The 24,936-nt window shown below is 43.5% G+C and overlaps 2 protein-coding genes across 2 annotated transcripts; both read right to left on the reverse strand.

Annotated features, from left to right (window-relative positions):
- Positions 1 to 2,136: 2,136 nt before the first annotated feature.
- On the reverse strand, positions 2,137 to 3,186 carry SLC35A4 (solute carrier family 35 member A4). The gene has a single exon (XM_082255923.1). It carries the CDS (start codon positions 3,174 to 3,176, stop codon positions 2,217 to 2,219), a length of 960 nt encoding a protein of 319 aa, XP_082112049.1. The 5' UTR covers positions 3,177 to 3,186; the 3' UTR covers positions 2,137 to 2,216.
- Positions 3,187 to 3,455: 269 nt separating this feature from the next.
- On the reverse strand, positions 3,456 to 23,040 carry LOC309552105 (SLC35A4 upstream microprotein). The gene is made up of 3 exons (XM_082252886.1): positions 22,983 to 23,040; positions 14,282 to 14,377; positions 3,456 to 4,367 (listed from the first exon to the last, which is right to left on the reverse strand). Exons 1-3 carry the CDS (start codon positions 22,995 to 22,997, stop codon positions 4,170 to 4,172), a joined length of 309 nt encoding a protein of 102 aa, XP_082109012.1. The 5' UTR covers positions 22,998 to 23,040; the 3' UTR covers positions 3,456 to 4,169.
- Between the last annotated feature and the right edge of the window lie 1,896 nt (positions 23,041 to 24,936).

Consider the following 24,936-nt stretch of genomic DNA (forward strand, 5'->3'; position numbering starts at 1 on the left):
GAAAATTGTAGATTCACACTGAAGGCATCAAAACTGTGAATTCACACATGTGGAATTATATACATAACAAAAAAGTGTGAAACAACTGAAAATATGTCATATTCTAGGTTTTTCAAAGTAGCCACCTTTTGCTTTGATTACTGCTTTGCACACTCTTGGCATTCTCTTGATGAGCTTCAAGAGGTAGTCACCTGAAATAGTCTTCCAACAGTCTTGAAGGCGTTCCCAGAGATGCTTAGCACTTGTTGGCCCTTTTGCATTCACTCTGCGGTCCAGCTCACCCCAAACCATCTCGATTGGGTTCAGGTCCGGTGACTGTGGAGGCCAGGTCATCTGGCACAGCACCCCATCACTCTCCTTCTTGGTCAAATAGCCCTTACACAGCCTGGAGGTGTGTTTGGGGTCATTGTCGTGTTGAAAAATAAATGATGGTCCAACTAAACGCAAACCGGATGGAATAGCATGCCGCTGCAAGATGCTGTGGTAGCCATGCTGGTTCAGTATGCCCTCAATTTTGAATAAATCCCCAACAGTGTCACCAGCAAAGCACCCCCACACCATCACACCTCCTCCTCCATGCTTCACGGTGGGAACCAGGCATGTAGAGTCCATCCGTTCACCTTTTCTGCGTCGCACAAAGACACGGTGGTTGGAACCAAAGATCTCAAATTTGGACTCATCAGACCAAAGCACAGATTTCCACTGGTCTAATGTCCATTCCTTGTGTTCTTTAGCCCAAACAAGTCTCTTCTGCCACTCGTTTTCCTGTACTTGGCTGCTTTTTTCTGGCTATAATACAAATTCTAACCAGGGCCGTCTTTATTCTTGATTGGACCCTGGGCAAAAATTTTCTTGGGCCCTCTTGAATCCACTGATCAACTATTTGGGGGCTCAAGGGACAGCTGCTTTGGGCCCCACAACAATGACTAGACCTGAGGCAGTTGCCCCCTTTGCCCTGTGTTAAAGACAGCCCTGATTCTAACAGTCTATTCAGTAGGACTATCAGCTGTGTATCCACCTGACTTCTGCACAACACAACTGATGGTCCCAACCCCATTTATAAGGCAAGAAATCACACTTATTAAACCTGACAGGGCACACCTGTGAAGTGAAAACCATTTCAGGTGACTACCTCTTGAAGTGTGACTCTACAATTTTCATAGTCATGAAAATAAAGAAAACTCTTTGAATGAGAAGGTGGGTCCAAACTTTTGGTCTGTACTGTATATATATTTTTACCAAAATATGTAGCAGAATACATATTGGCCAAAATTGATGAAAATGTTTATTTTTTTATTGGGTAAGTTTCTGTGTTTTATTGGCTCTGGTGCTGTTCCTCTAGCATTAAAGCTGAACTCTGGGTCTGAGCTTGAATAGGAACTTAATAAACCCACAATACAAGCCCCCTTCATGAAAAAAAAAAAAAAAAAAACACAACGGCATCATGAAAAATAGGTTGTATTTTATTGGTAAAACCGCAAGATAGATTTAATATATTTAAACATAACCAGCCTATTATACATTCTTAGCTTAAGGTATTGTGTAAATGAAAGTGACAGTTTTTATAATCATACCATTCATATGCTTCCCAAATTGTAGGCCATTTACCACCTATGGCAGACAGAGAACACAGGAGCTGTGCTACCAAGGCAGCAGATTAGATGGGAGCTTAAAGGAAAAAAAGTGAACAATCTGCTCCGCTTTATAAATGCTGTCTTTACAGTTGGCAGGTACAATCGGATGTGAGGGCTGCACAGTCAACTAAACTTTTGGAAATGTATCTTTTTTTTTTTTTCTTTAAAATGATATGTGCGGTTATCAGTCTTTTTATAAACAGGCTTCTAATGTTATGAAAATGAAAAAAAAAAAAAATACAGAGAAATGAGGTTTGAAATTCATACACTATCACGTGGAAGACTAAGCAAAACTCCTTATATAGCTCTAAAAAAAAAAAAAAAAAATCTGAAAACAGGGGAGGATAATACAATAATTATATAGCCAGTCAGATTACAAAAAAACAAGGAGGCAGCAGACAGACTCAAAAGAGTTAAATCAATTTAACCAGACTTTTGCTGCATTACAAAATGGAAATACTTATTGACAGATAGACCCCTATATGCTCTGAGTCGCATGTTTTCACCCATTTTTAATTGAATGTAATGTTAACGGAAAGTAACAGATAGTATTGTAATAAACGCCAGTTGAATCTTATAATTTCATCTAATGCCATAGAACAAATAAACAGCAAAGACAATGAGAATGACAGCTAAGAAGAAAAGAAAAGTAAGTTGCAGCTGAAATAACATGTAAGACAAAAGTCCATTCACTAGCATGGAGCAGGAAATGATGAAAAGTCTGGTGATGTTATTGCTGTGCTTCATGACCACAGACATAATCAAACCATTGAAAGCCTGACTGATGATGATGACAAAAACCCAAATGGAGAACCCGTCTAGAAAACCACTGTTGTGACGTCCTGATAAGTGGACTAGCAAATTGATTACAATGCCGAAAGAATACAAGAAAATATTTTGCAAGTTCAGAGGGATCTTTTGAGTCTTTAGTGTCTTTTCGGTGTAAACAGCTGACATTCCAGAAATCAGGCAATAGATTAGCATTATCAGAAGCCCTGGAAGAGTGATGTAAAGTTGCGTAGCAGTTGAGGCCTTTTCTACATCCTGAATACCATCATAGCTGTAGAACACTCCAGCAGTTGTGAGCAAAAATATGGCAAACCATTTCCGAATGGAAAGTCTCTGACCTAAGAAGATGCTGTAGAGTAGAGCAGTACTAACAATCTTAAGGTTACTCAACACTTGAAAACTGCTGGGGTCCATGAAATGCTGCATGTGAACCACCAAATTATTGTTAACACCATAAAGAATGGCAGGAAATGCATAGGGGAGAGCAAGCCTCCATGACATATCAAATTGTTTCTCTGTGATTAGCAGACATGCCAAAGATATTATAAATTTCAATACCTCAATGAGAAGGACAACTGCTGATGAACTAAAAGGTATCACCCCATCCACTCTACAAATAGATATTAGAGGTGCATGAGATCCATAGATGACTATAGAAAGTATTAACATAATTGTCCACTGCCCTCTTCTAATCATATCTGCAGTGGGGGATCTCCAGGATTCCTCTGCACCTACATTATCGATAACAATCATTACAGCTGTATCAGTACAGCTTTATCAGTAGATTAGGGATAACCAATTCATAGGGAACACAGATAAGCAAGGCACCAAATAGACTAAAGCTGGATACACACTATACAACTTTTGTTGGTAGATTTCCTTTGGATTTACCATCAACTATGTAGTGCAAGGGCCTGCCTGATTGCATACAAATGAAGTGTTTAGGTCTGACCTCATATTATATGGTTTTGGTAAGTCTAAAGGAAAAAAATCTAAAGAAAATTGTATAGTGTGTATCCAGCTTTAGGTTTTCAATGTTTATGTCTTTTCTACTGCCGTCAATAGGAAAACGTGGTTTCCAACTCCTAGAATGACTTTTTGTGGACTGGACTGAATGGTTCACAATATTGACATGTCCACCCCACTCCCTGCGTTTTAATACATCGAGGCAGCTATGCAAATACATACAATATTGGAATCAAATCTCATTTATTCATGTACATTTATGTATATTTACACAGCTGAAGTGAAGGAAAAAAGCTATATATCCTGGGAGCTACAGACTGTACTGTGCAGGGTTAATATGTAACATGCTAAAAGAATACAATTTTCCCTGGCTAAAAAGGTTTATATGCAAGACGTGTCTACCAAGTTCGAGATGACACTACTGATAAAGAAGTGTTATTTAAAATTCATGAACAGTTTAAGAAAATTTGCTGATTGTCCAGTGAGTGCAATATGTGCCAACAGCAATGTTCTCATCACTTTTCAGCATTGCTCTGTAAGGTTTCATCCAATATACAATTTGCATTGAATCTAGAAAAGTAAAATTAGAGAAAGCACTTAACAGTGTGCTATCAGGCGTGCTGAGCCAATTCCTACTACCTGCTGCAGATCCAGTTTAGACAACTGCACACGTAGTGACACAGTATGCAATTAGAGGTACCCAATACGGAATATAGTTCCAAGAAAGCACTTAAAGCATGGAAGGAGCAGTTAATGGAGTGTCAGCATATTCCTCCTGGCTTAATCAGGCCCTTTTCTTAAAGAGCCAAGGTAGTCTTTGATGGTCTTCTCCACGTTTGGTACTGCATAAGCCTGAGCAGCATAAATTCCTGTGAAGGTTCCCACTGCAAAGCCCAGTACAGCAGAAGCCCTGAGTTTGGAAACAATATAGCCAGCCAGAAATCCCTTTAGGAATGGAGAGCTGAGGAAAGAGCCTTCCTGCAAACAAACAAAGTATAATTCATATTATAGACATAGAAAGTACACAGGTGAAAAAATTACATTTGCCTTCTTAACAACATAACCATCTTATTTTGAGCACCTTTTAAATCTTTATAAAACTGCACATCATGGAAGCCTCATCACAACTCCAGTTAAAAAAAGACTCCCCACCCCATAGAAAAAAAAAAAAAAGAGGCTTCATAGCAGTACTTCCATTCCCCTATTGCCAACCCTATACCACATTTCCCCCCATGGTCCAGCACTGGTTCTTCAGACTGAATGCCCAGTCATTTAACCCAATTCCTTTGAGCTCAGTACATCAAGAACCTGCTGTAAAATGCACAAAATAGTTCTTTCCTATAAGGGTATATTAGCATACCCCCCCTCTGGAAACTTGGAGTCAATAGAAATTCAAACCAGTTTTCACTTTGATTCCATGTTCAGTAAAAAAGACTGCATATGGCATAGAGCAGCCTTTCTGAAACGAACACAGAGGCTTTTAGGTCTCAAAAGGAGCCTCTGTAAAGAATTAATATATTAACAGCTCATGGTACATAAGTGTGGTGGTCAGTGGGATGAATGCTCTCTTTCAAATAGCTAAAACTGGTGTCAGTGATTACATATCTGAGAGGCAACTACTCAGCAAACGCCTAGCAACCTATGGATAGACCCACTGGTTAAGAAAGGCTGACATACAGTGACACCCATTGCAACGATCAGCGGATCCCAATATCAGGGATCGTATTAACCACTTTAGCTCCAGAATGTTTACCCCCCTTCATAACCAGACCATTTTTTTGTGATAGGGCACTGCATTAATTGGCAATTACGTGGTCGTGTGACGCTGTACCCAAATAAAATTGATGTCCTTTTATCACCTTTGTGGTTTTTATTCTGTGCGCTATAAACCTAACAAAAGGACAATTAAAAAAAAACAAAAACAAAAAAAAAAAACAAAACATTGTTTTACGGTTTGCTATAAAAACAGATCCAATAAAAAAATGTATATCTTTATCAACTTAGGCCAATCTGTATTCTGCTACATATTTTTGGTAAAAAAAAAAATTCCAATAAGCGTAAATTGATTGGTTTGTGCAAAAGGTATACCGTCTACAAACTGAGATATTTTTATAGATTTTTTTTATATAGTAGTGGCGCTAATCAGCGACTTCTAGCAGGACTGTGACATTGCGGCGGACAAAATCAGATACTACGTGATAATTTTGGACACTTTTTTGGGGACCAGTGACATGAATACAGTGATCATTCCTAAATATGCACTGTCACTGTACTAATGACACTGGCAGGAAAGGGTTAAGATCAGGGGAGATCAAAGTGTTAAATGTGTTCATAGGGAGTGCTTTCTGTGTGAAGGTGCTTTAACTGTGGTTAGACAGAGATCAGTGTCCCTACTTAGCAGAAACACAGGATCTCTCTCTCTCTTACCTACTTACAGAACAGCAATCTGCCTTGTTTACATGGGCAGACCTCTGTTCTGCCTCTCTGGGGAATGATCATTGGGTCCAGACCCAGAAGGGCAGAATGACATGCCTGCGTACAGGAGCTGCCGCTCCACAATAAAGGTTACGTGGGGCAGTCGGCAAGGGGTTAAACTATTCTGCAGATGTATATAGTGAAAAAACTATCAGCGCAAGACTAAGTGAAATTCAAATGTGTATTAAATGTGCTAGAATAAATCAATATATAAATCCGGCTGCATGCACAAATTGTGTCCACACCTCACAACATAAATTAGCAAAAATAAATTTGCTGCCCCAACCCAAGAATAAGTTCATGCAACTGATGGTCAATATAGACACAGGAAGTGTATCTTTTGGTTCCAGTGTCCTGTGCATAGTTCAGAGTGAGGAGGACATGTGACCGCTGGCCAATCCACCGTTAGCAGCATTGGTAAATAGGCGAGGCTGGACATGCAAACTTCACCCCTACCGAAGAAGCCAAACGGAGCCCACGCTCCAGGCGTAACGCGTATAGGGAGGCGGAGCCTGCGTGCCTGACGCCGATCGCTCGGGTGCTACTCTCCAACACTGAATGCCATAATAGCAGGCACGGCTGAGTGCCCAACAAATGTGAGTTACCCCTTTATGCTCAATAAAAGCTCATTATTTACATTCAGAGAGCACTAGATCTTTGCTTTATCTTTATTTTATGTCCTGGCGACCCCCGGAGGTGAAGGCTGGAGAGGTTACCTGTGATAGTCTGTTTATCCCGATATGCTCATGCTGGCCCGTTTGGGTCTGGTATCAAGGTGAGAGGCCAATCTTACTGGTGGAGGGAGTTCACACACTGGTGGTTCCTGCTTGATTCACAAGGGATTGAGGCTGTCCTGTCATCACCTGGATATACTAATCATTACTTTGGAGCACTTTATATGAACATTTAGGTTTCATCAGAGCACATATGATGGACACCATATTTTGTTGATAACACTTGTTGATTCATGTAATCACTAATTATTTTTGTGCACTTCTGGCGCAGCACGTTTTTTGATTTTTATTCTGCAGATGTGCCCACCTGATATGTCTATATTGACCATCAGTTGCATGAACTTATTCTTGGGTTGGGGCAGCAAATTTATTTTTGCTAATTTATGGCTAGGTCCTAAGCATATCACCATTTTTTATTTTTTTGTTGCAACAAGCAATGATGAATGCAGCTCAAGAGGATTCAATGACGTGACTGCTGGTTTACAATAAATACACCAGAGGGAATACACACGAACAACCCCGCAGTTTTCCCAAAGCAAGCTGCTAAACAATAAGATTCATTAAGTCAGTCAAAGGAGCTGATGGAAAGGATGATTCAGTTCTTAAAAGAGATGTATGGGATTTTTTTTTTAATCATACTTACCTAGGTGGATGCTGCATCTGTCCCCTGGCGCCTCTGCACTGAGAACCGAGCGATCAAAACACTGCCAATCGCTTGGTTCTCACAGCTTCCCGAGCAGAGAGCTGATGACTATCAGTCAGTAGCTCTCTGCTCTCAACCCCCAATCGCTCACTGGAGTGCTAGGGCAGCTGTGGAGGGGCGGAGAGCGGCTGGCTGAGAGGCTGAGCCGGGTGTCAGTCCAGGCACCTGGCGGATCCTTACTCCTTGGTCACGATGACAAGGTGCCTGGACTGACATTTGTGACATCAGCAGAGAGCAGACTTCAGCTCGCTCTCTGCTGAAAACGGGTCACAGAACAAACTGCACTCCTGTGATCCATAGATATACAGCCAAACAAGCTTTGGCTGTAAATTTCCTTTAAAGCCGAGTTCCAGCCAAAAATACAACTAGGTTTTAAACAAAAGACTACCTCAAACCCCCATCTTTTTTGGATTATTTTATTTTTTTCTATTTGGTTTGTACCTTTTTTAGTGTACAAACGTGTACTTTCGTCCCAACCTCGCTGCGGCGAGGTACATCATTTCCACATCTGCATCGGCTTCTCCTCCTTCCCCCCTGCTGCCTTATGGGGCCTGTGTTTCTCTCAAAAGACGACAGGGCCATTCAGAAAGCGCTGCGAAAATCGCCCATGCACAGTAGGGAAACCAGTAGGGTATCCCTTATTTGCAATGCCAGCGCCTGCCCCCGAGCCGATGGACAAATCGGCTTTGGGGGACCGGCATCACTGGGTCCCTGGACAGGTACATTTTCTTCTAATAAAAGTCAGAAGCTACACCATTTGCAGCAGTTAATTTTTTTTTTTTTTTTTTTTTTAAGACTGGAACTCCGCTTTAAATAGATACAGGAATTTATACATAGGAAAAAATAAATAAATAAAATCATCAGAGTTAAACTTACTGGTAACGTCTTTTTCAAGAGTCTCAGGACAGCCACCTCTGAGAGACCTTTGCACCTCCCTTCACAGGAAATACTGCCTTACCGTTAAGATTTAAGCCCCTCCTGTGCCACTTGACCCTCAGTCTTTCAAAAATACCTCCAGCAAGCTGGGGAGACACAAGAATACGTCAACACACAACTTTAACCCTGCTGACTGTTCCCCAACCAGGGACTTCTTGCAAACACATTTTTCGGGTGGGTACTGGTGCTGTCCAGAAAGACTCCAGTAAAAGAGATTACCGGTAAGCGTAACTCTGATTTTCCCTAATAGTATTTCAGGCCAGCCATCTCAGAGGATAAACGAGCACCTAACCTTAGGGTGGGACCACCGCTTGCAGGTCCTTTCTCCCGAAGGCCTGATCCTTAGCAGATAACAACAGGCCCCTCTTGTAGTGTCTGACAAAGGTGCTAAGACTGGACCAATTTGCTGTCCGACAGATATGCTCTGGGGTAACCCCAGCCCTCTCCGTCTGATTTAAACCCCTCTTCTAGCCCCTAAAAACAAAACAAAAAGGGAATCAGACCTCCTAAATTCCTTTGTGCTAGTTAGTGTTACAAGGTCCCAGTTGTGAACGGGGAGCAGGTGTGTTAAATTTGGTATTATCGCTCTCACTCTCATACTGGTCACTAGAAGTTCAACATGGCACCTCATGGCAAAGAACTCCCTGAGGATCTAAAAAAAAAAAAAAAAAAAAAAAAAAAAAAAGAATTGTTGCTCTCCATAAAGATGACCTAGGCTATAAGAAGATTGCCAAGACCCTGAAACTGACCTGCAGCACGGTGGCCAAGACCGCACAATGGTTTAACAGGATAGGTTTTACTCAGAACAGGCCTCGCCATGGTCGACCAAAGAAGTTGAGTGCACGTGCTCAGCATCATATCAAGAGGTTGTCTTTGGGAAATAGACGTATGAGTGCTGCCAGCATTGCTGCAGAGGTTGAAGGGGTAGGGGGGTCAGCTTTTCAGTGCTCAGACCATACGCCGCACACTGCATCAAATTGGTCTGCATGGCTGCCGACCCAGAAGGAAGCCTCTTCTTAAGATGATGCTCAAGAAAGCCCGCAAACAGTTTGCTGAAGACAAGTAGACTAAGGACATGGATTACTGGAACCATGTCCTGTGGTCTGATGAGACCAAGATAAACTTATTAGGTTCAGATGGTGTCAAGTGTGTGTGGCAACAACCAGGTGAGGAGTACAGTGTCTTGCCTACAGTCAAGCATGGTGGTGGGAGTGTCATGGTCTGGGGCTGCATTAGTGCTGCCGGCATGGGGGAGCTACAATTCATTGAGGGAACCATGAATGTCAACATGTACTGTGACATAGTGAAGCAGAGCATGATCCCCTCCCTTCGGAGACTGAGCCACAGGGCAGTATTCCTACATGATAACAACCAAAACACACCTCCAAGATTACCACTGCCTTGCTAAAGAAGCTGAGGGTAAAGGTGATGGACTGGCCAAGCATGTCTCCAGACCTAAACCCTATTGTGCATCTATGGGGCATCCTTAAACGGAAGGTGGAGGAGCTCAAGGTCTAACATCCACCAGCTCCATGTTGTCATGGAGGCGTGGAAGAGGACTCCAGTGGCAACCTGTGAAGGTCTGGTGAACTCCATGCCCAATAGGGTTACGGCAGTGCTGGAAAATAATGGTGGCCACACAAAATATTGACACTTTGGGCCCAATTTGGACATTATCACTTAGGGGTGCTCTCACTTTTGTTGCCAGTGATTTAGACATTAAGGGCTGTGTGTTGAGTTATTTTAAGGGAGACAGCAAATTTACACTGTTATACAAACTGTACTCTCACTACTTTGCATTGTAGCAAAGAGTCATTTCTCCAGTGTTGTCACATGAAAATATATAATAATCACTTGCCGACCGCTCACATTGAGCGTACTGCGGCAAAGTGGCTCGTTATCGTCCAGCGACGTAGGTCTATGTCGCTGGACTCCTCCCCTCGTGGGAGGGAGGCTCACTCCCGCTGTATTCAGACACAGCGGGAGTCGGGCCAGGGGAGGAGCGGCGGTAATCACCGCCGCTCTTCCCCGATCGTTGGGGATCGTGTGAGGAAATCCGCCCGCTTGTGTAAACAAAGCAGGCGGATCTCCTAAGTGACAGGCAGGGACAGATTACAGGATTCAGCATAGCTGAACCTGCGATCTGTGCCTGTGTCACATTGTCCCCTCCCCCCAGTAAGCACCAGGTATACCAGATCACCAATAAAAGTTAACCCCTTCCCTGCCAGTGTCATTTTTACAGTAACAGTGCATATTTATAGCACTGATTACTGTAGTAATGTCACTGGTACCCCCAAAAGTGTAAAAAATGTCAGTTAGAGGTCCGATCTGTCCGCCGCAATCATGTAAAAAAAAAAAAAAAAAAAACACCACACACAACAATAAAAATGACATAAATTTCCCGTAGTTAGTAGCTGCGATAACTTTTGCGCAAACCAATCAAAATATGCTTATTGCGATTTTTTTTACCAAAAATATGTAGCAGAAAACAAATTGGCCTAAAATTTTAAAAAAAATTTTGATTTTTACATTTTTTGGGGGGGGGGGGGGAATTTCATATAAAAAAAAAAAGTGAGAAATAGTTATTTTTTTCAAAATTGTCGCTCTTTTTTGTCTATAGAGCACAGGTCATCAAATACCACCAAAAGAAAGCTCTATTTGTGGGGGAAAAGACATAAATTTGGGTACAGCGTTGCACGACCGCGCAATTGTCCGTTAAAGTAACGCAGTGCCGAATCGCAAAATATGGCCTGGTCAGGAATGGGGTAAAATCTTCTGGTCTTAATGCAGTTAAAAATACGCTCATTGAGAATTTTTTTGTCAAAGACATGTAGCTAAATAAATTTTGGCCTAAATATGAAAAAAGAAAATTTAATATATTGGATATTTTTTAACTGTCAAAGTAGAAAAATAGTTATTTTTTCAAAAAATTGTTGCTTTGTTTTATTAATATCGCAAAAAAATAAAAGCGCAGAGGTGATCAAATACCACCAAAAGAAAGCTCTATTTGTGGGAAAAAAAGGACGTAAATTTCGTTTAGGTACGGCGTTGCATGACAGCGCAATTGTCAGTTAAAGTCACAAAGTGCCGAATCACAAAAAATGGCCTGGACGTAAAGCAGGAAAATCCTCCGGTCCTAAAGTGGTTAAAATATTTACAAAAATGTGAGAGGTGTACTTACTTTTGTGAGATACTGTACATACGCACAATATATTGTGATTGTAAATGTGCTTCTGGAAAAATGGTCAAACATTCCCATAGAGACACACTGCTTAACCTTGTGGACAGCCTTCCCAGAAGAGTTGAAGCGGTTAAAGCACAAAGGGTGGGCCAACTAAATATTGAACCCTACGGACAAAGACTAGAATGCCATTACAGTTCATGTAAAGGCAAACTACATAGTTACATAGTTAGTGAGGTCGAAAAAAGACATCAGTCCATCCAGTTCAACCTATGAAGTGTGTGTTTGTGTGTATGCTGTTAACTTTACACTGTATACCCCTTTATGTTGTGGTCTTTAAGGTGCCCATCTAATAGTTTTTTGAAACTATTGATGCTCCCTTCTGATACCACTGCTTGTGGAAGAGAATTCCACATCCTTACTGCTCTGACAGAAAAGAACCCCTTACGTAGTTTAACCACTTAAGCCCCAGGCCTATTTTTGACACTTTTTGTTTACAAGTTAAAATCAGTATTTTTTTTGCTAGAAAATTACTTAGAACCACCAAACATTATATAAAAAATGGCGGTCATTGCAATATTTTTTTGTCACGCGGTATTTGCGCAGCGGTTTTTAAAACGCCATTTTTTTGGAAAAATTACGAAAAATCACATTTCACTGCATTTATATAAAACGAAACAGTAAAGTTAGCCCATTTTTTTGTATATTGTGAAAGATGTCACGCCGAGTAAATACCCAACATGTTACGGTTTAAAATTGCACACACTCGTGGAATGGCGACAAACTACGGTCAATAGAAATCTCAATTGGTGACGCTCTTGTTTTTTTTTTAAATTATTGCTCACGCTCTGGCGATCGCGACGATACCTCACATGTTGTTTGAACAGGGATTTCATTCACGGCTCGACTTCCACATGTACGTTTTCTTTCGTGCGCGAGCTAACGGTGACGTCATGGACGCCGCCTCCGGGTTACTTCATCGGAGACCCGATCGAAGCCGCATCCGGCTTAGATTGGGGCTCCATCCCGCCGGCGGAGGTGCCAGCTGGTTGCTTGGGTCTCCCGGTGGGACGGGAGACCCGGGCAGAGCGGCGGAAGGCAGCGGGAGGGGGGCGATGCTCCCGAGCCGCATCGGTCGTTACTGCCGGAAAGCCGGCTCTAAACAACGGTACCGGGATGAACCACGCAAAGTCAGCAGATGTAGATCTACGTTACTTTGCGGTAAGTGGTTAAGGTTAAAGCGTTTTTCCTCTAGATTTAGTGAGTGGCCCCGTGTCTTATTGTATTCCCTTTCTCTGAAAAGTTTGTTCCTTATGCTATGGTCACCAGTACAGTATTTGCACATTGATATCCTGTCCCCTCTCAAGCGTCTCTTCTCGAAAGAGAATAAGCTCAATGCTTGCAGTCTTTCCTCATAGCTGAGATTCTCCATTCCCCTAATTATTTTTGTTGCCCTTCTCTGGACTCTCTCTAGTTCCAGCACATCCCTTCTGAGGACCGGTGTCCAGAACTGGATGGCATACTCGAGATGTGGCCGGACCAGAGTCTTGTAAAGTGGGAGAAAATTCTATTTCTTGAATTAATCCCCTTTCTTATACATGCTAGTATTCTGTTGGCTTTGCTTGCAGCAACCTGGAATTGCATGCCACTGCCAAGCCTGTTGTCCACTAGGACCCCCAGGTCTTTTTCCATCTTCGATTCACCCAGAGGTTCTCCCCCTAGCGGGTTTCTGACGCCCTTACATTTTTCAACATTAAACCTCATCTGCCCGCGTAGTTGCCCATCCCATTATTTTTTTCAAGTCTGCTTTTAAGGTTACCACGTCCTGTATAGAAGTTATTGCCCTGCTTAGTTTAGTATCATCCGCAAATTACCGAGATTGTGCTAGATATCCCCTCCTCTAGATCATTTATGAACAGGATTGGTCCCAGGACAGATTCTTGGGGGACCCCACTTTCCACCCCCACCCAATCTGAGTACTCCCCATTTATCACCACCCTCTGGACTCACCCCTGGAGCCATTCCTCTATCCAGGTACTCACCGTACCTATGTACCTTAGTTTGTACAGTAAGTGTTTGTGGGGAACTGTGTCAAATGCCTTTGAAAAGTACAGATACACCACATCTACAGGCCTTCCTTTATCTAGATGGCAACTCACTTCATCGTAGAAGGTTAATAGATTGGTCTGGCAAGAACGATTTTTCATGAATCCATGCTGATTACTACTAATAATACAGTTGTCATTACTAAAGTCTTGTATGTGGTCCCTTAACATCCCCTCCAAAATCTTACAGACTACTGATGTTAGGCTGACCGGTCTAGAATTACCCTGGATATATCTCGGCCCGTTTTTAAATACTGGTACCACGTTGGCTTTTTTCCAATCAGCTGGCACCATACCTGTCTGTAGACTAGCCGTAAAGATCAAGAATAACGGCCCAATACTTTTGACAATAGTGTATATATGATAAATTTGCAGTCTTGGCATTATAACGAGTATATACTTATATTTATCTATCTTCTAACAGAGAAATATCCTGCATCCTACACCACCGATATGATGGGGACAGAATCTTAAAGAATTACCACCAATTTGCAGATTAGGAAACTGGCGGTAATTAGGACCAGCTCTGAGCTGGCGTACAGAGGTATGCCATGCAAGAATGGAGCATGTCTGAGCTGGTAAGTGGTCATGAGTAAAACCAGGCTCTGTTTCCCATCAGGCACCACCCACTTGCATTAGAAAATTAATGGTCATGAGCCAATATGGACTGAGTTCAGTACAAGGAAGGCATGTGAATGTGCAATGAAAAACATTAGTTTTAAAGCAAGATCTCTTGTGGAAGCACAATTTGACTTTACCTGAGATACCCCGGCTTGAACCTCATTTTCCAGTTTACGCTGCAGGCCTTCTAACTGACCTTTAAGAAAGGCAAGGTCCTTTAACTTCGGAGAGCCCTGAGGAATGTACAAAAAAGAAAAGACAGGCTAAATAAAATTGTAACATTGTTATTACACATTGCTATCTATATAATAAAATAAAAAAAATATAAAATATGTTTTAACAGTTTTTATATTTTGTTTTGGACTTCAGAGGGCTCCTTCCGTCTTGAGGGCCTTACAGGGCTGTGGATATTACAACAGCATTAGACCCACATGCGCTCGCTCTCTCAATATCTTGACTATTTACCTAATCCCTTTACCTTGCAGGCAATGTTTGGTCTGACTGGGCAGCATGGTCAGGCACCCAGCTGCTGGTAACTTGACAGAGGACACTTCTTGCATGTTATTTAAGTGCTAAAAAAAAAATCCTACAACTTTAAAAAGTAACCTCAAACCCAAGCTCTGATTCATAACTAAACACTTGGAGCGTTTGAGCTCAACTACAAAAATCCCATGCTTCACATGAGCACTTAGATGCCTGTAGCTTGACACCTTAAGCTAAGAAAGGCATGCAAGCTACTTTAGAAGCAGAATGGAGAATTGTCAAGCCTAACAAACCATCTTCCTCCTAATGACTAGCTCTTCATTGGCTAAAAGAAAAAGCCTAAAACCTAGATGTGCTCACGTGCACATTTTTTTATTAATACAGGATCTCACAAAAGTGAGTACACCCACACATTTTTGTAAATAGAATAGATTATATCATTTCATGTGGCAACACTGAAGAAATGACACTTTGCTACAATGTATAAAGTAGTGAGTGTACAGCTTGTATAACAGTGTAAATTTGCGGTCCCCTGAAAACTAAAGGCCCGTACACACGTACCGATCGTCGGCATACAAACGTCGGCGGACGAAAGATCTGCCGATTGTACGCGTGTTAGTATGGTGCCTCCGATAGATGTCTGCGCACAATCCGCGGACAAAAGTCTTTCTTGCAAACATGAAAATTTTTGTCTGCGGACACCAGAACGGACGATTGTTCGCCTGTCAGTACAGAATTCGGCCGACAGACCGCAGATTTGCAAGACTGGGCATGCTCAGAAAATTAAAAACACAGGGAAAGTTAACCATTACATGACATCACTTCTGCAGTCAGCTGAAGTCTGCAGACAAAATTCTTGTGCTGTCCTTGTGCTGTCTTTGCACTTTTCAACAGACACCGACATCCCGGGGAGAAAAGAGGAACATTTGTATGCCGACCATCGGTACGTGTGTACGGGGCTTTACTCAACACACAGCCATTAATGTCTAAACTGCTGGCAACAAGAGTGAGTACACCCCTAAGTGAAAATGTCCAAATTGGGCCCAATTAGCCATTTTACAAGGTCTCAGGTGTGAATGGGGAGCAGGGGTGTTAAATTTTGTGTTATCGCTCTCACTCTCATACTGGTCACTGGAAGTTCATCATGGCACCTCATGGCAAAGAACTCTGAGGATCTGAAAAAATAATTGTTGCTCTACATAAATATGGCCTATGCTATAAGAAGATTGCCAAGATCTTTAACAGGACAGGTTCCACAATTTGATTTTTGACTTACCGTAAAATCCATTTCTCTGATGTTCATTGACGGACACCGCTCCTGATCTTTTCATCCATTGGGTTGTACAGCCCCCTACAGGAGTAGGACACTAGGCAGAAAAAAAGTCTGGCTACGCCTATGGGCAGTCCCAGGGGGTATACTCCCTCTCTTCTATCTATAGGTACTTAGTTTTGTTACAAGCAGTGTCAGAAGAATTACAAGTTACAATTACAGAGGGGTGGGTGCTGTGTCCGTCAATGACAATCAGAGAAATGGATTTTACGGTAAGTCAAAAATCCCCTTTTCTCTTTCGTTTCTTGACCACTGGGTTATACTGCCCCCTACAGGAGTAGGACACTAGGCAGGAAAAAGCTTTACCATTCCTATGGGGCAGTTCCTGCAGGCATAACCACACACACTCTGCTATAGCCCTCAGTTTTGTTGCAAGCAGTATTTTAGAAGACCACAACCCCATTCCACTCATAAAATAGAGGGGCAAGTTCTGCGTCTGTCAATGAACTTCAGAGAAAAGGATTTTATGGTAAGTCTAAAATCCAGTTTTCTCTATCGTTCATTAACAGACGAGCTTCATATCTTCTTGACCATTGGGACATACCAAAGCAGTATTTGCATGAGGAGTGGGAAAAACAAACGCAAAAAAAGAACGTAATTTCCCAAGGCTAAGCATAGCCAACCAGGTAACATGGAGCTCACGCAGTAAAAGCATACAGCCTCAAAGAGAAAAACATTTCTCTTCTAAATAGCAGCCTGCAAAACCTTGTGGCCAAAAGAGGCATCCGAAGATGCCAACACATCTACTTTGTAGAATTTTGTGAACGTGTGCACTGACGACCAAGTCGCCACCGTGCAAACTTGCATCACTGACGCCCGATGATGAAAAGCCAATAGGGAAAGAAGGAACCGACCCTTCAGCGAATAAGCCTGAACTACCGTCTGTCTGATCCATCTAGATATGGTCGCAACAGACGCAGCCAATCCTTTACGAGATCCTTCGGTGAGGACAAATAGAGCATCGGATTTTCTGAACGATTCAGTAGCCGCCAGGTAAACTCGAATTGCTCGCCCCACATCCAAATAATGCAATTTGTTTGGCATAGGACAAAGTGAAGGCAGCACAATGTCTTCATTCAAATGAAAATCAGAAACCACCTTCGGAAAAGAAAAGACTGATTTGGTCGGAGGACCATTTTATCTCTGTGGACCACCAGATAGGGTGAGCGGCAGGACGCCACCAACTCAGATACTCTGCGGGCAGAAGTAATAGCCACCAAAAAGGCGTTCTCAAATGGAGGATTTTGAAGAACAGATAGTACCAAATTCAGATCCCATGGAGGTAGCGGGGGATCACCTCAGGGGGAACCATGTAGTGAACCCCCTGAATAAAAGTGCGAATTAGGGCATGCATAGCTAAAGGACGTTGGAAAAAAAAACACAGCCAAAGCCGACACTTCAACACCTTTTTGAAGAAAAGCCAAAACCCTAGCCGCCAAGAACAAGCATGGGTGCACCTTCAAGGATTCACACCATGAAATGTACAGTTTCCATGTACGATGATAGATCTTCCTGGAAGTAGACTTTCTGGCCTTCAGTAGTGTAGGAATCACTGAATCAGAAAGACCTCTATCCTTCAATACCTGACCTGACCCAGAGGGTCCTGCAGCCGCACTGAGGGGGTTTGTAGGTGAAATTTTGTCCTGGGACTCCATTAGCATTGAAAATAAAAAAAATGCAGCGTCACTTTAAAAAAGTTGCAAAAACGTGATCCGCAGCGCTGCGCCAGCAGTACTACAAGTCCCAGCCTAACACAGTCTGCAGCAGTGTGAGTGAGGAATACCTTCAGGGACCCCAAAAAAACATTACCACCAAACTGGTCTGGAAGCTACAGGAACGTTCCTTGCTGAAGATAGAAACGATCTGGCACAGGAAATGAAAAACACCTGGGTCATGCCCAGAGTCTTTAGCGTCTCCCCTTGCTGTCCAGCGATCGTGGACTACAAGAAAATGGCCGCCCCATGCATTCCTATTGGAAACTATCAAAACATGGCCATTCATGCATTGTAATGAGAAAGCTTTTTACATTAAGGCAGAGCAGAAGTCTACAGCAAAATGACGGCCCCCACGGTGCGCCATGCGGTCTCCAGGACCCCTATGGGGATCATCATACCAGAGGCATCGGAGGGTCCCCAGAAGGTGACCCCACCAGGACAGAAGCCCCCCACCCCCCCACAGAACCGCCGCAATATAACCACCCCCCAGGATGTATGAACCTGCTACAGAGGGAAAACCGATAAGGGGGGCCTGGTACGCCCAAAAAGCCAGGGGAACCAAGGGATACCCTCGTCTACCCAGACACCGCCAGGGAAGTGTGGGGGGGGGGGGGGGGGAGGGGGGGGGGGGGAAAGACACCATACTCCAAACAGACCACCTCCCACCCAGGGTGGGGGTGCTGACAGCCAGATGCACATTGGGGATTCCCCACTGGAGACACAACTGATGAAACACCTCCGGATGAAGGGACCACTCCCCTTTGTCCAATGCCTGTCGACTAAGGTAATCCGCCTGCCAGGTTTTCCACCCCTGGAATGTGTACGGCGGAGAGGGCGGGAATGAACCGTTCTACCCACCTTAGAATGCCGGCTACCTCCAGAGCCGCCAAGGCACTTTTTGTGCTCCCCTGGTGATTGACACAAGCCACGGCTGTGGCGTTGTCTGATTGAATGCGCACTGGACATCCCTGAAGACATCAATTGTTCCAGGCAAAGTCTGACCGCTCGGAGTTCCAAGACATTGATCGGTAGTCTGGACTCTTCCAGTGTCCAGATCCCCTGAGCAGAATTTTTGCCAAGGACACCTCCCCAGCCGAACAGGCTGGCATCCTTAGTGACCACTGTCCAATACAAGGGGAGGAAGGATTTGCCCAGCCGAGGCACCGGAGAACAAAGCCACCATATCAGGGACTCTTTCGTTCCCCCGGCTCATCTGAATACGATTGTCCAGAGACTGCGGATTCTTGTCCCATTTGGCCAGAATCTCCCTTGCAGGGACCCCGTATGTAACTGTGCGAATGGACTCCATTCTGAACTTCTGCACCTGCACAAAGCAGTTCAGCAGTTTTCAGGAGAGGCTATCATGTTCCCTTCCCTCCAGGCGGTCCTTATGGCGGAGGACCTAGCCTCCCTACTAGAGGCTGCAGAACCAGGCCCCAGCCTTTTAGTGGTAAGCGGAGGGAAGGATGTGGATGGTGTACTGCCCTGTGTGTCCAGCTGCTAGGTGGGGAGGGTGCCTGCCATGCGTGACATAGGTCTTATGGAACCCTCCCCTCTGTCTGTTTTTTTTTCCTTTCTCTCAGCCCAAAACCCAGAAAGCTGCAGAGGCGGCAGACTACAAAAAAGACATACTGCCGCACTTGCGATGTAAAGGTTCCTCTGGACACTGACAAGCTGTTATGCCATAGATGTATAAAAAAGGTTATCAACGAGGAGACTAAGCCATTGACAAAAGACTTCCTAGATTTCAAGAGGGAAGTAACATCCACTCTAAAACTCCTTCAGGCATCCATTAGAGAAATCAAGAGTGTGGATCAGCCATCAACAAATCGTCCGTGAGGAGTGCACATCCAGAGAAGACTCGGAAATCTGCAGTCGTCCCTTAGCCGCAGTTGATCTCCTCCGATTTGAATCTGAAGATGGAGCTCCTCTTTCAAGATAGCTCGGATTCTGATGGGGGAACTAAACCGGGCAGAGCCCCAAAACACCTGTTTCCAGAAGATAAAAAAACGTAGGAACTCCTTAAGGCTATCTACAAAACAGAGGATATATAGGAAGTTCAGACCACTGAATCTGTTTGTGACCGGTTATATGCAGGAGACCAAAAACAGTTTCTTTCCGGTCCACCAAGCCCTAAAAAGAGGATTTCGAAACGGAAGGCGTTCCGGCCAAATTACTTGGATTAAATGCTTCTTTGGCCAGGGTTTCTAAGAAATCAGATTTATTATTTTGGATATGGATCCAAGCTAGCTTGGTCTGGCAAGCCAAGAGCCGGCTTCTCCAGACCAGCTGAAGGGGCCTTGTTCGCTGGAAGGTGCGCCCTCACACGTATATGGGGTGGGGGAAGTCTTCGCTGGTTTCCGGTCCCGTGGACTTCTGGTACAAGACAAGTGGGTCCACGAGGTCATACAGTCCGGCTACAAGATGGGAGTTTCGTTCTTACTCTCTGGGTAAGGTTCTTCCTTCCAACCTGCGACTGTCCCCAGTCCGCTTACAGGCTCTGCAAGACTTTTTTTTTTTTTTTACTTCAAAAGGGTGATTGTTCCGCTTCTGACTTTCGGAACGTTTTTCAGGGGTTTTTACTCCAACCTGTTTACAGTCCCCAGAAAGGCAAGGTGCGTCCAATTCTGGACCTCACCTGCTTTGTAACCCAGACGCAACGTCACTCCGGTTTACTCAGCTGCCAATGGGGCCAATTTAAAAAAAAAAAAAAAAATGACTATTCAAAAACGCAGATTTTGGTGTTTTGAATACTTTTAAGTGCAAAGGTGGGATTTGAGATCTTTTAGACGCCAGATCCCTCCATAAAGAGTACCTGTCACAAGGTAGGTTTTTATTCCTTGTGACAGCGATAAAAGGGAACCGATTTATTTTTATTTTTTTTAAAAGGGACAGTGAAAACAAAAATCTAAAAAAATAAATAGGAAAAAAAAAAAAATCTAAAGCGCCCCCCCCCATCCCGGCGCCAATTAAAACGCATACACAAGTCGTGCCCACAAATGTAAACGGTGTTCAAACAACACGTGAGGTATCGCCATGATCATCAGAGTGAGAGAAATAATTCTACCACAAGACCTCCTCTGTAACTCTAAACTGGCAACCAGTGGCGGCCGGTGCGATGGGGGCGCAGGGTCGCCGCCCCCCCTATCCATGCGTCCGGCCCCCTAATCTGCATGCAGGGGCGCCGGACACATGGAGTTCAATGGGGCTTTTTTTTTTTTGGCATCACCAGATAAGAGCCAGAGGCTTGTACGCTGGTCACTGCGTCGAAAGGGGGGCATGTAGGCTGGTCACTGCATCGAAAGGGGGGCATGTAGGCTGGTCACTGCGTCGAAAGGGGGGCATGTAGGCTGGTCACTGCGTCGAAAGGGGGGCATGTACGCTGGTCACTGCGTCGAAAGGGGGAACACTATGCATTGAAAGGGGGAACACTATGCATTGAAAGGGGGGAACACTATACCTTAATTACTGAAGGCCCCTTTCACACTTTTGCAACCTCAAAGTCACGCAATTTTTTACAGCGATTTTTGCCGCAAAGCAATGCCTATTACATTTTTCTGTTTGCGCCCCCCCCCCCCCCAAAAAAAAAAGTTTTGAGCACCAGCTGCCACTGCTGGTATCCGTTACATTTTTTTAAATCGTCGCCTATGGATATTTTAAAAGTACCGTAGTTTGTCGCCATTCCACGAGTGTGCGCAATTTTAAACCGTAATATGTTAGTTATCTATTTCCTCGCTGTGACATCTTTCACAATAAAAAAAAAAAAAAGTGGGCTAACTTTACTGTTTTTTTCAGTAAAGTGTATTTTTCTAAAAAAAAACTGTTTGAAAGACCACTATGCAAATACCGTGTGACATAAAATATTGCAACGACCGCCATTTTATTCTCCAGAGTCTTTGCTATATAATGAATGTTTGGGGTGTTTTACCTTAAAAGCAACAAGTGTCAGAAAAAGGCTTGGTCCTTAACTACTTGCTGACCAGCCACTGCACTTATACTGTGACAGGTCGGCTCTAGTATGCTTAACGACATCTGTACCTGTACGTCGTTTCGTGTAGTAGCCAGTGGGGGTGTGCGCACGCCGCTGTTTGGCCAGAGGGGGAGCCAATCAGCAGGCCTGGCGGACACAACGTTTGCTAGTCATCTGTGATCGGTCCCCACAGAACTATGTAAACGAGGCAGACCACCATTCTGTCATAGATGAACACAGGGATCCTGTGTTCCTACTATTTAGGAACACAGATCTCTGTGTTAATCCAGTGAGTCGTCCCCCCCCCAGTTAGAAAGCACCCCTAACCCTTTGATCGCCCCTGATGTTAACCCCTTCCCTGTCAGTGTCATTAGTACAGTAACAGGGCAAATTTTTATCACTGTAGTAATGTCACTGGTCCCCTCAAACCCTCAAAAGTGTCAGGTGTCCGATCTGTCTTCCGCAATGTCACAGACCTGCTAAAAAAAAAAAAAAAAAAAAAAAAAAAAAAAAGAAAGATGATCGCCGCCATAACTATTAAAGAAATAAATAAAAATGACAAATCTATCCCCTAGTTTGTAGATGTGATAACTCTTACGAAAACCAATATACACTTATTGGGATTTTTTTTAACCATAAACATGTGGCAGAATACATGTTGGCCTAAATTGATTAAAACATTATACCTTTTTTTATTTATTTTTTATTAGCTGTGTTTTGTAGCAGAAAGTAAAAATTTTTTTTTTTTTCAGAATTGACGTTCTTTTTTTGTTTATAGCACACAAGAAAAAAAAAAAAGGTGATCAAATACCACAAAAAGAACGCTCGATTTGTTGTAAAAACAAAAGACATTTGGGTACAGTGTCACACGACCACGCAATTGTCAGTTAAAGTAACGCAGTACTGTATTGCATAAATGGCCTGTTCATTAAACCTTCCAGTCCAGAAGTAGCTAAATTAAAAAAAAAAAAAAATAGCTTTTATAACCAATTTAGGTGACTAAATAATTAAAAATGCCATCTGAATGGCACTTGTGGTGCTTTTTAATGGCACACTTTCCCACTTTGGCCATCTAAAACAAAAAAAAAAAAACAAAACAAAAAAAGAAATCAGTGACTGACTGTTGTTGAAAAGTTATGAAAGAACTGTGACCAAAACTAGTAAGTGTACAACTGGTTACATCACTCACGTTGTAGGGCACCACTAACAAAACACTCCATGCCCAACCCCGGCATGACTGTGGGGAACAGATACAGATAAGACTGTCATCTCCCAGATTATTTAGTAAAAGACAAAGTTAATCGGGTTATACGGAGCTCTAGCCGCTTCTCTGCACTCACCTTGTCGTCCGCCATGTTGTCCAGCCAGGGCAGGCGCACTGAAAGCCACACTGCCGGTTGATCGATACGCTCTGGGATCTACTCCACGTGCTGACAGCGACCGTTCGGAAAGCGTGTGCTTTTCCTGTGCGCTCAGGCCACGTGATAGCTGTGAAGGCTTTGATAATGAGACAAGCCAGGACATGGATGGGTGTATAGTGTGATAGGGGGCTGTGTGTAATGAGGAAAAGTTATGAAGGCGTGACAAGCAGAACATGTTACTTTATATGTGGGTTAGTAATCTCTTTTCTGTAAGTAGGCTATACAATAAGTAGCAGAATGTGGCTTTTATTTAATTAAAGTGGAGTTCCACCCAAAAGTGGAACTTCTGCTTGATGTGCTCCTGACCCCCTGACATGCCACATTTGGCATGTCATTTTTTTGGGGGGGAGAGCGGGTACCAAGATTTGACAGGCACCGCTCCTACTTCCGCTCGGGCTGCCCATACTTGCCAACTGTCCTTTTTTTCCTGGGACAGTCCCTGCAAATAGGAGCCTGTCCCAGGTAATTTATATTGTCCCTGGAAGCGCCTGTTAATCGGGCTGCCCATAAATGTTAGGCAGAAGTAGTGCAGCTGAATGGGAGAATTATTCCAACTCTGCTACTGTGGCCTTAAGTTTGAAATTCCCTTTTTAATTTCCTGTAATTCTCTCTATATTGAGTAGACTCCATAATCTGAGTAGGCGAGATTAATTATGCAGAGTGGGCGGAGCTTCAGGGAAGTGGGTGTGGTAATTGATAGCTGTGCTGCAAAGTGTCCCTGGAAATCTTTTTTAAATGTTGGCAACTATGGCTGCCTAAGGCTGGCCATACACTATACAATTTTCTTATTCAATTTCCTTTAGATTTACCTTTAACTATGTAGTGCAAGGGCCTGCCTGATTGCATACAAATTGAAAGTGTTTAGGTTTGACCCTATATTACATGGTTTTGGTAAATCTAAAGGAAAGTTGAACAAGAAAATTGTATAGTGTGTGGCCAGCCTAAGTGTCTAAAGAAGAAGTTTTTCTCCCCCTCCCTCCCTGCACTCTTCTGGAACACGTCACAGGTCCTAAAAGATTGCCCGACCATTCCTGACGCACAGTGTCACAGCCGGGTGCCCACACTAATGATACCGGTGCCTCGGAGGGGAGAGGGTTGAGACTTCAGGCGACCGCATCGCTGGATCATTGGACAGGTGAGTGTGTGTTTATTAACCGCTTGCCGACCGCCGCACGACTATTTACTGCGGCGATCAGCCCCTCACAGGCAAAGTGACGTAGTACTACGTCGCTAGCCTGTGAGGGTCTCGTGAGCGAGCGCGCGCCGCCCGAGGCGTGCTCCCGCACAGTCACGGACCCCCCCCCCCCCCGCGCGTGTCACTCGGCGATCGTCGGTGGAGAGGGAGAAAGGCAGGCGGCTAATGTAAACAAGCCGCCTGTCATTCTCCCCTGTATAGGAATAGTGATCATACGGTTCTACTATGTAGGACCATTGATCACTGTTCGTACACCTCAAGCCACAGCCAATCACAGTTAGAATCACACCCCTAGGAACACACATAACCCCTCCCTCTCAAAAAAAGTTAACCCCTTCACTGCCAGTGTAATTTTACAGTAACAGTGCATATTTATAGCACTGATTACTGTAGTAATGTCACTGGTAACCCCAAAAGTGTCAAAAATGTTAGTCAACGGTCCGATCTGTCAGCCGCAATGTCGCAGTACCGCAAGAAAAAATCACAGATCGCCGCCATTACGCGTTAAAAAAAAAAACAAAAATTACAATTTTGCGTAAACCAATCAAAATACGCTTTTTGTGATTTTTTTTTTACCAAACATGTAGCATAAAACAAATTGGCCTAAAATGTTAAAAAATGTTGATTTTTACATTTTGTTTGGGGAATTTCATATATAAAAATGTGAAAAATATTGTT

Source organism: Pelophylax lessonae (assembly GCF_965119305.1).
Source record: "Pelophylax lessonae genome assembly, chromosome: 4".
Taxonomy (NCBI): Eukaryota; Metazoa; Chordata; class Amphibia; order Anura; family Ranidae; genus Pelophylax; species Pelophylax lessonae.

Coding starts and splice junctions, on each gene's coding strand:
- LOC309552105 (XM_082252886.1), bottom strand. Junction 4,368..14,281: donor TTCAAGCCGGGGTATCTCAG/GTAAAGTCAAAT, acceptor GTTTGTTTGCAG/GAAGGCTCTTTCCTCAGCTC.
- SLC35A4 (XM_082255923.1), bottom strand. CDS start 3,176: ATGATTGTTATCGATAATGTAGGTGCAGAGGAATCCTGGAGATCCCCC.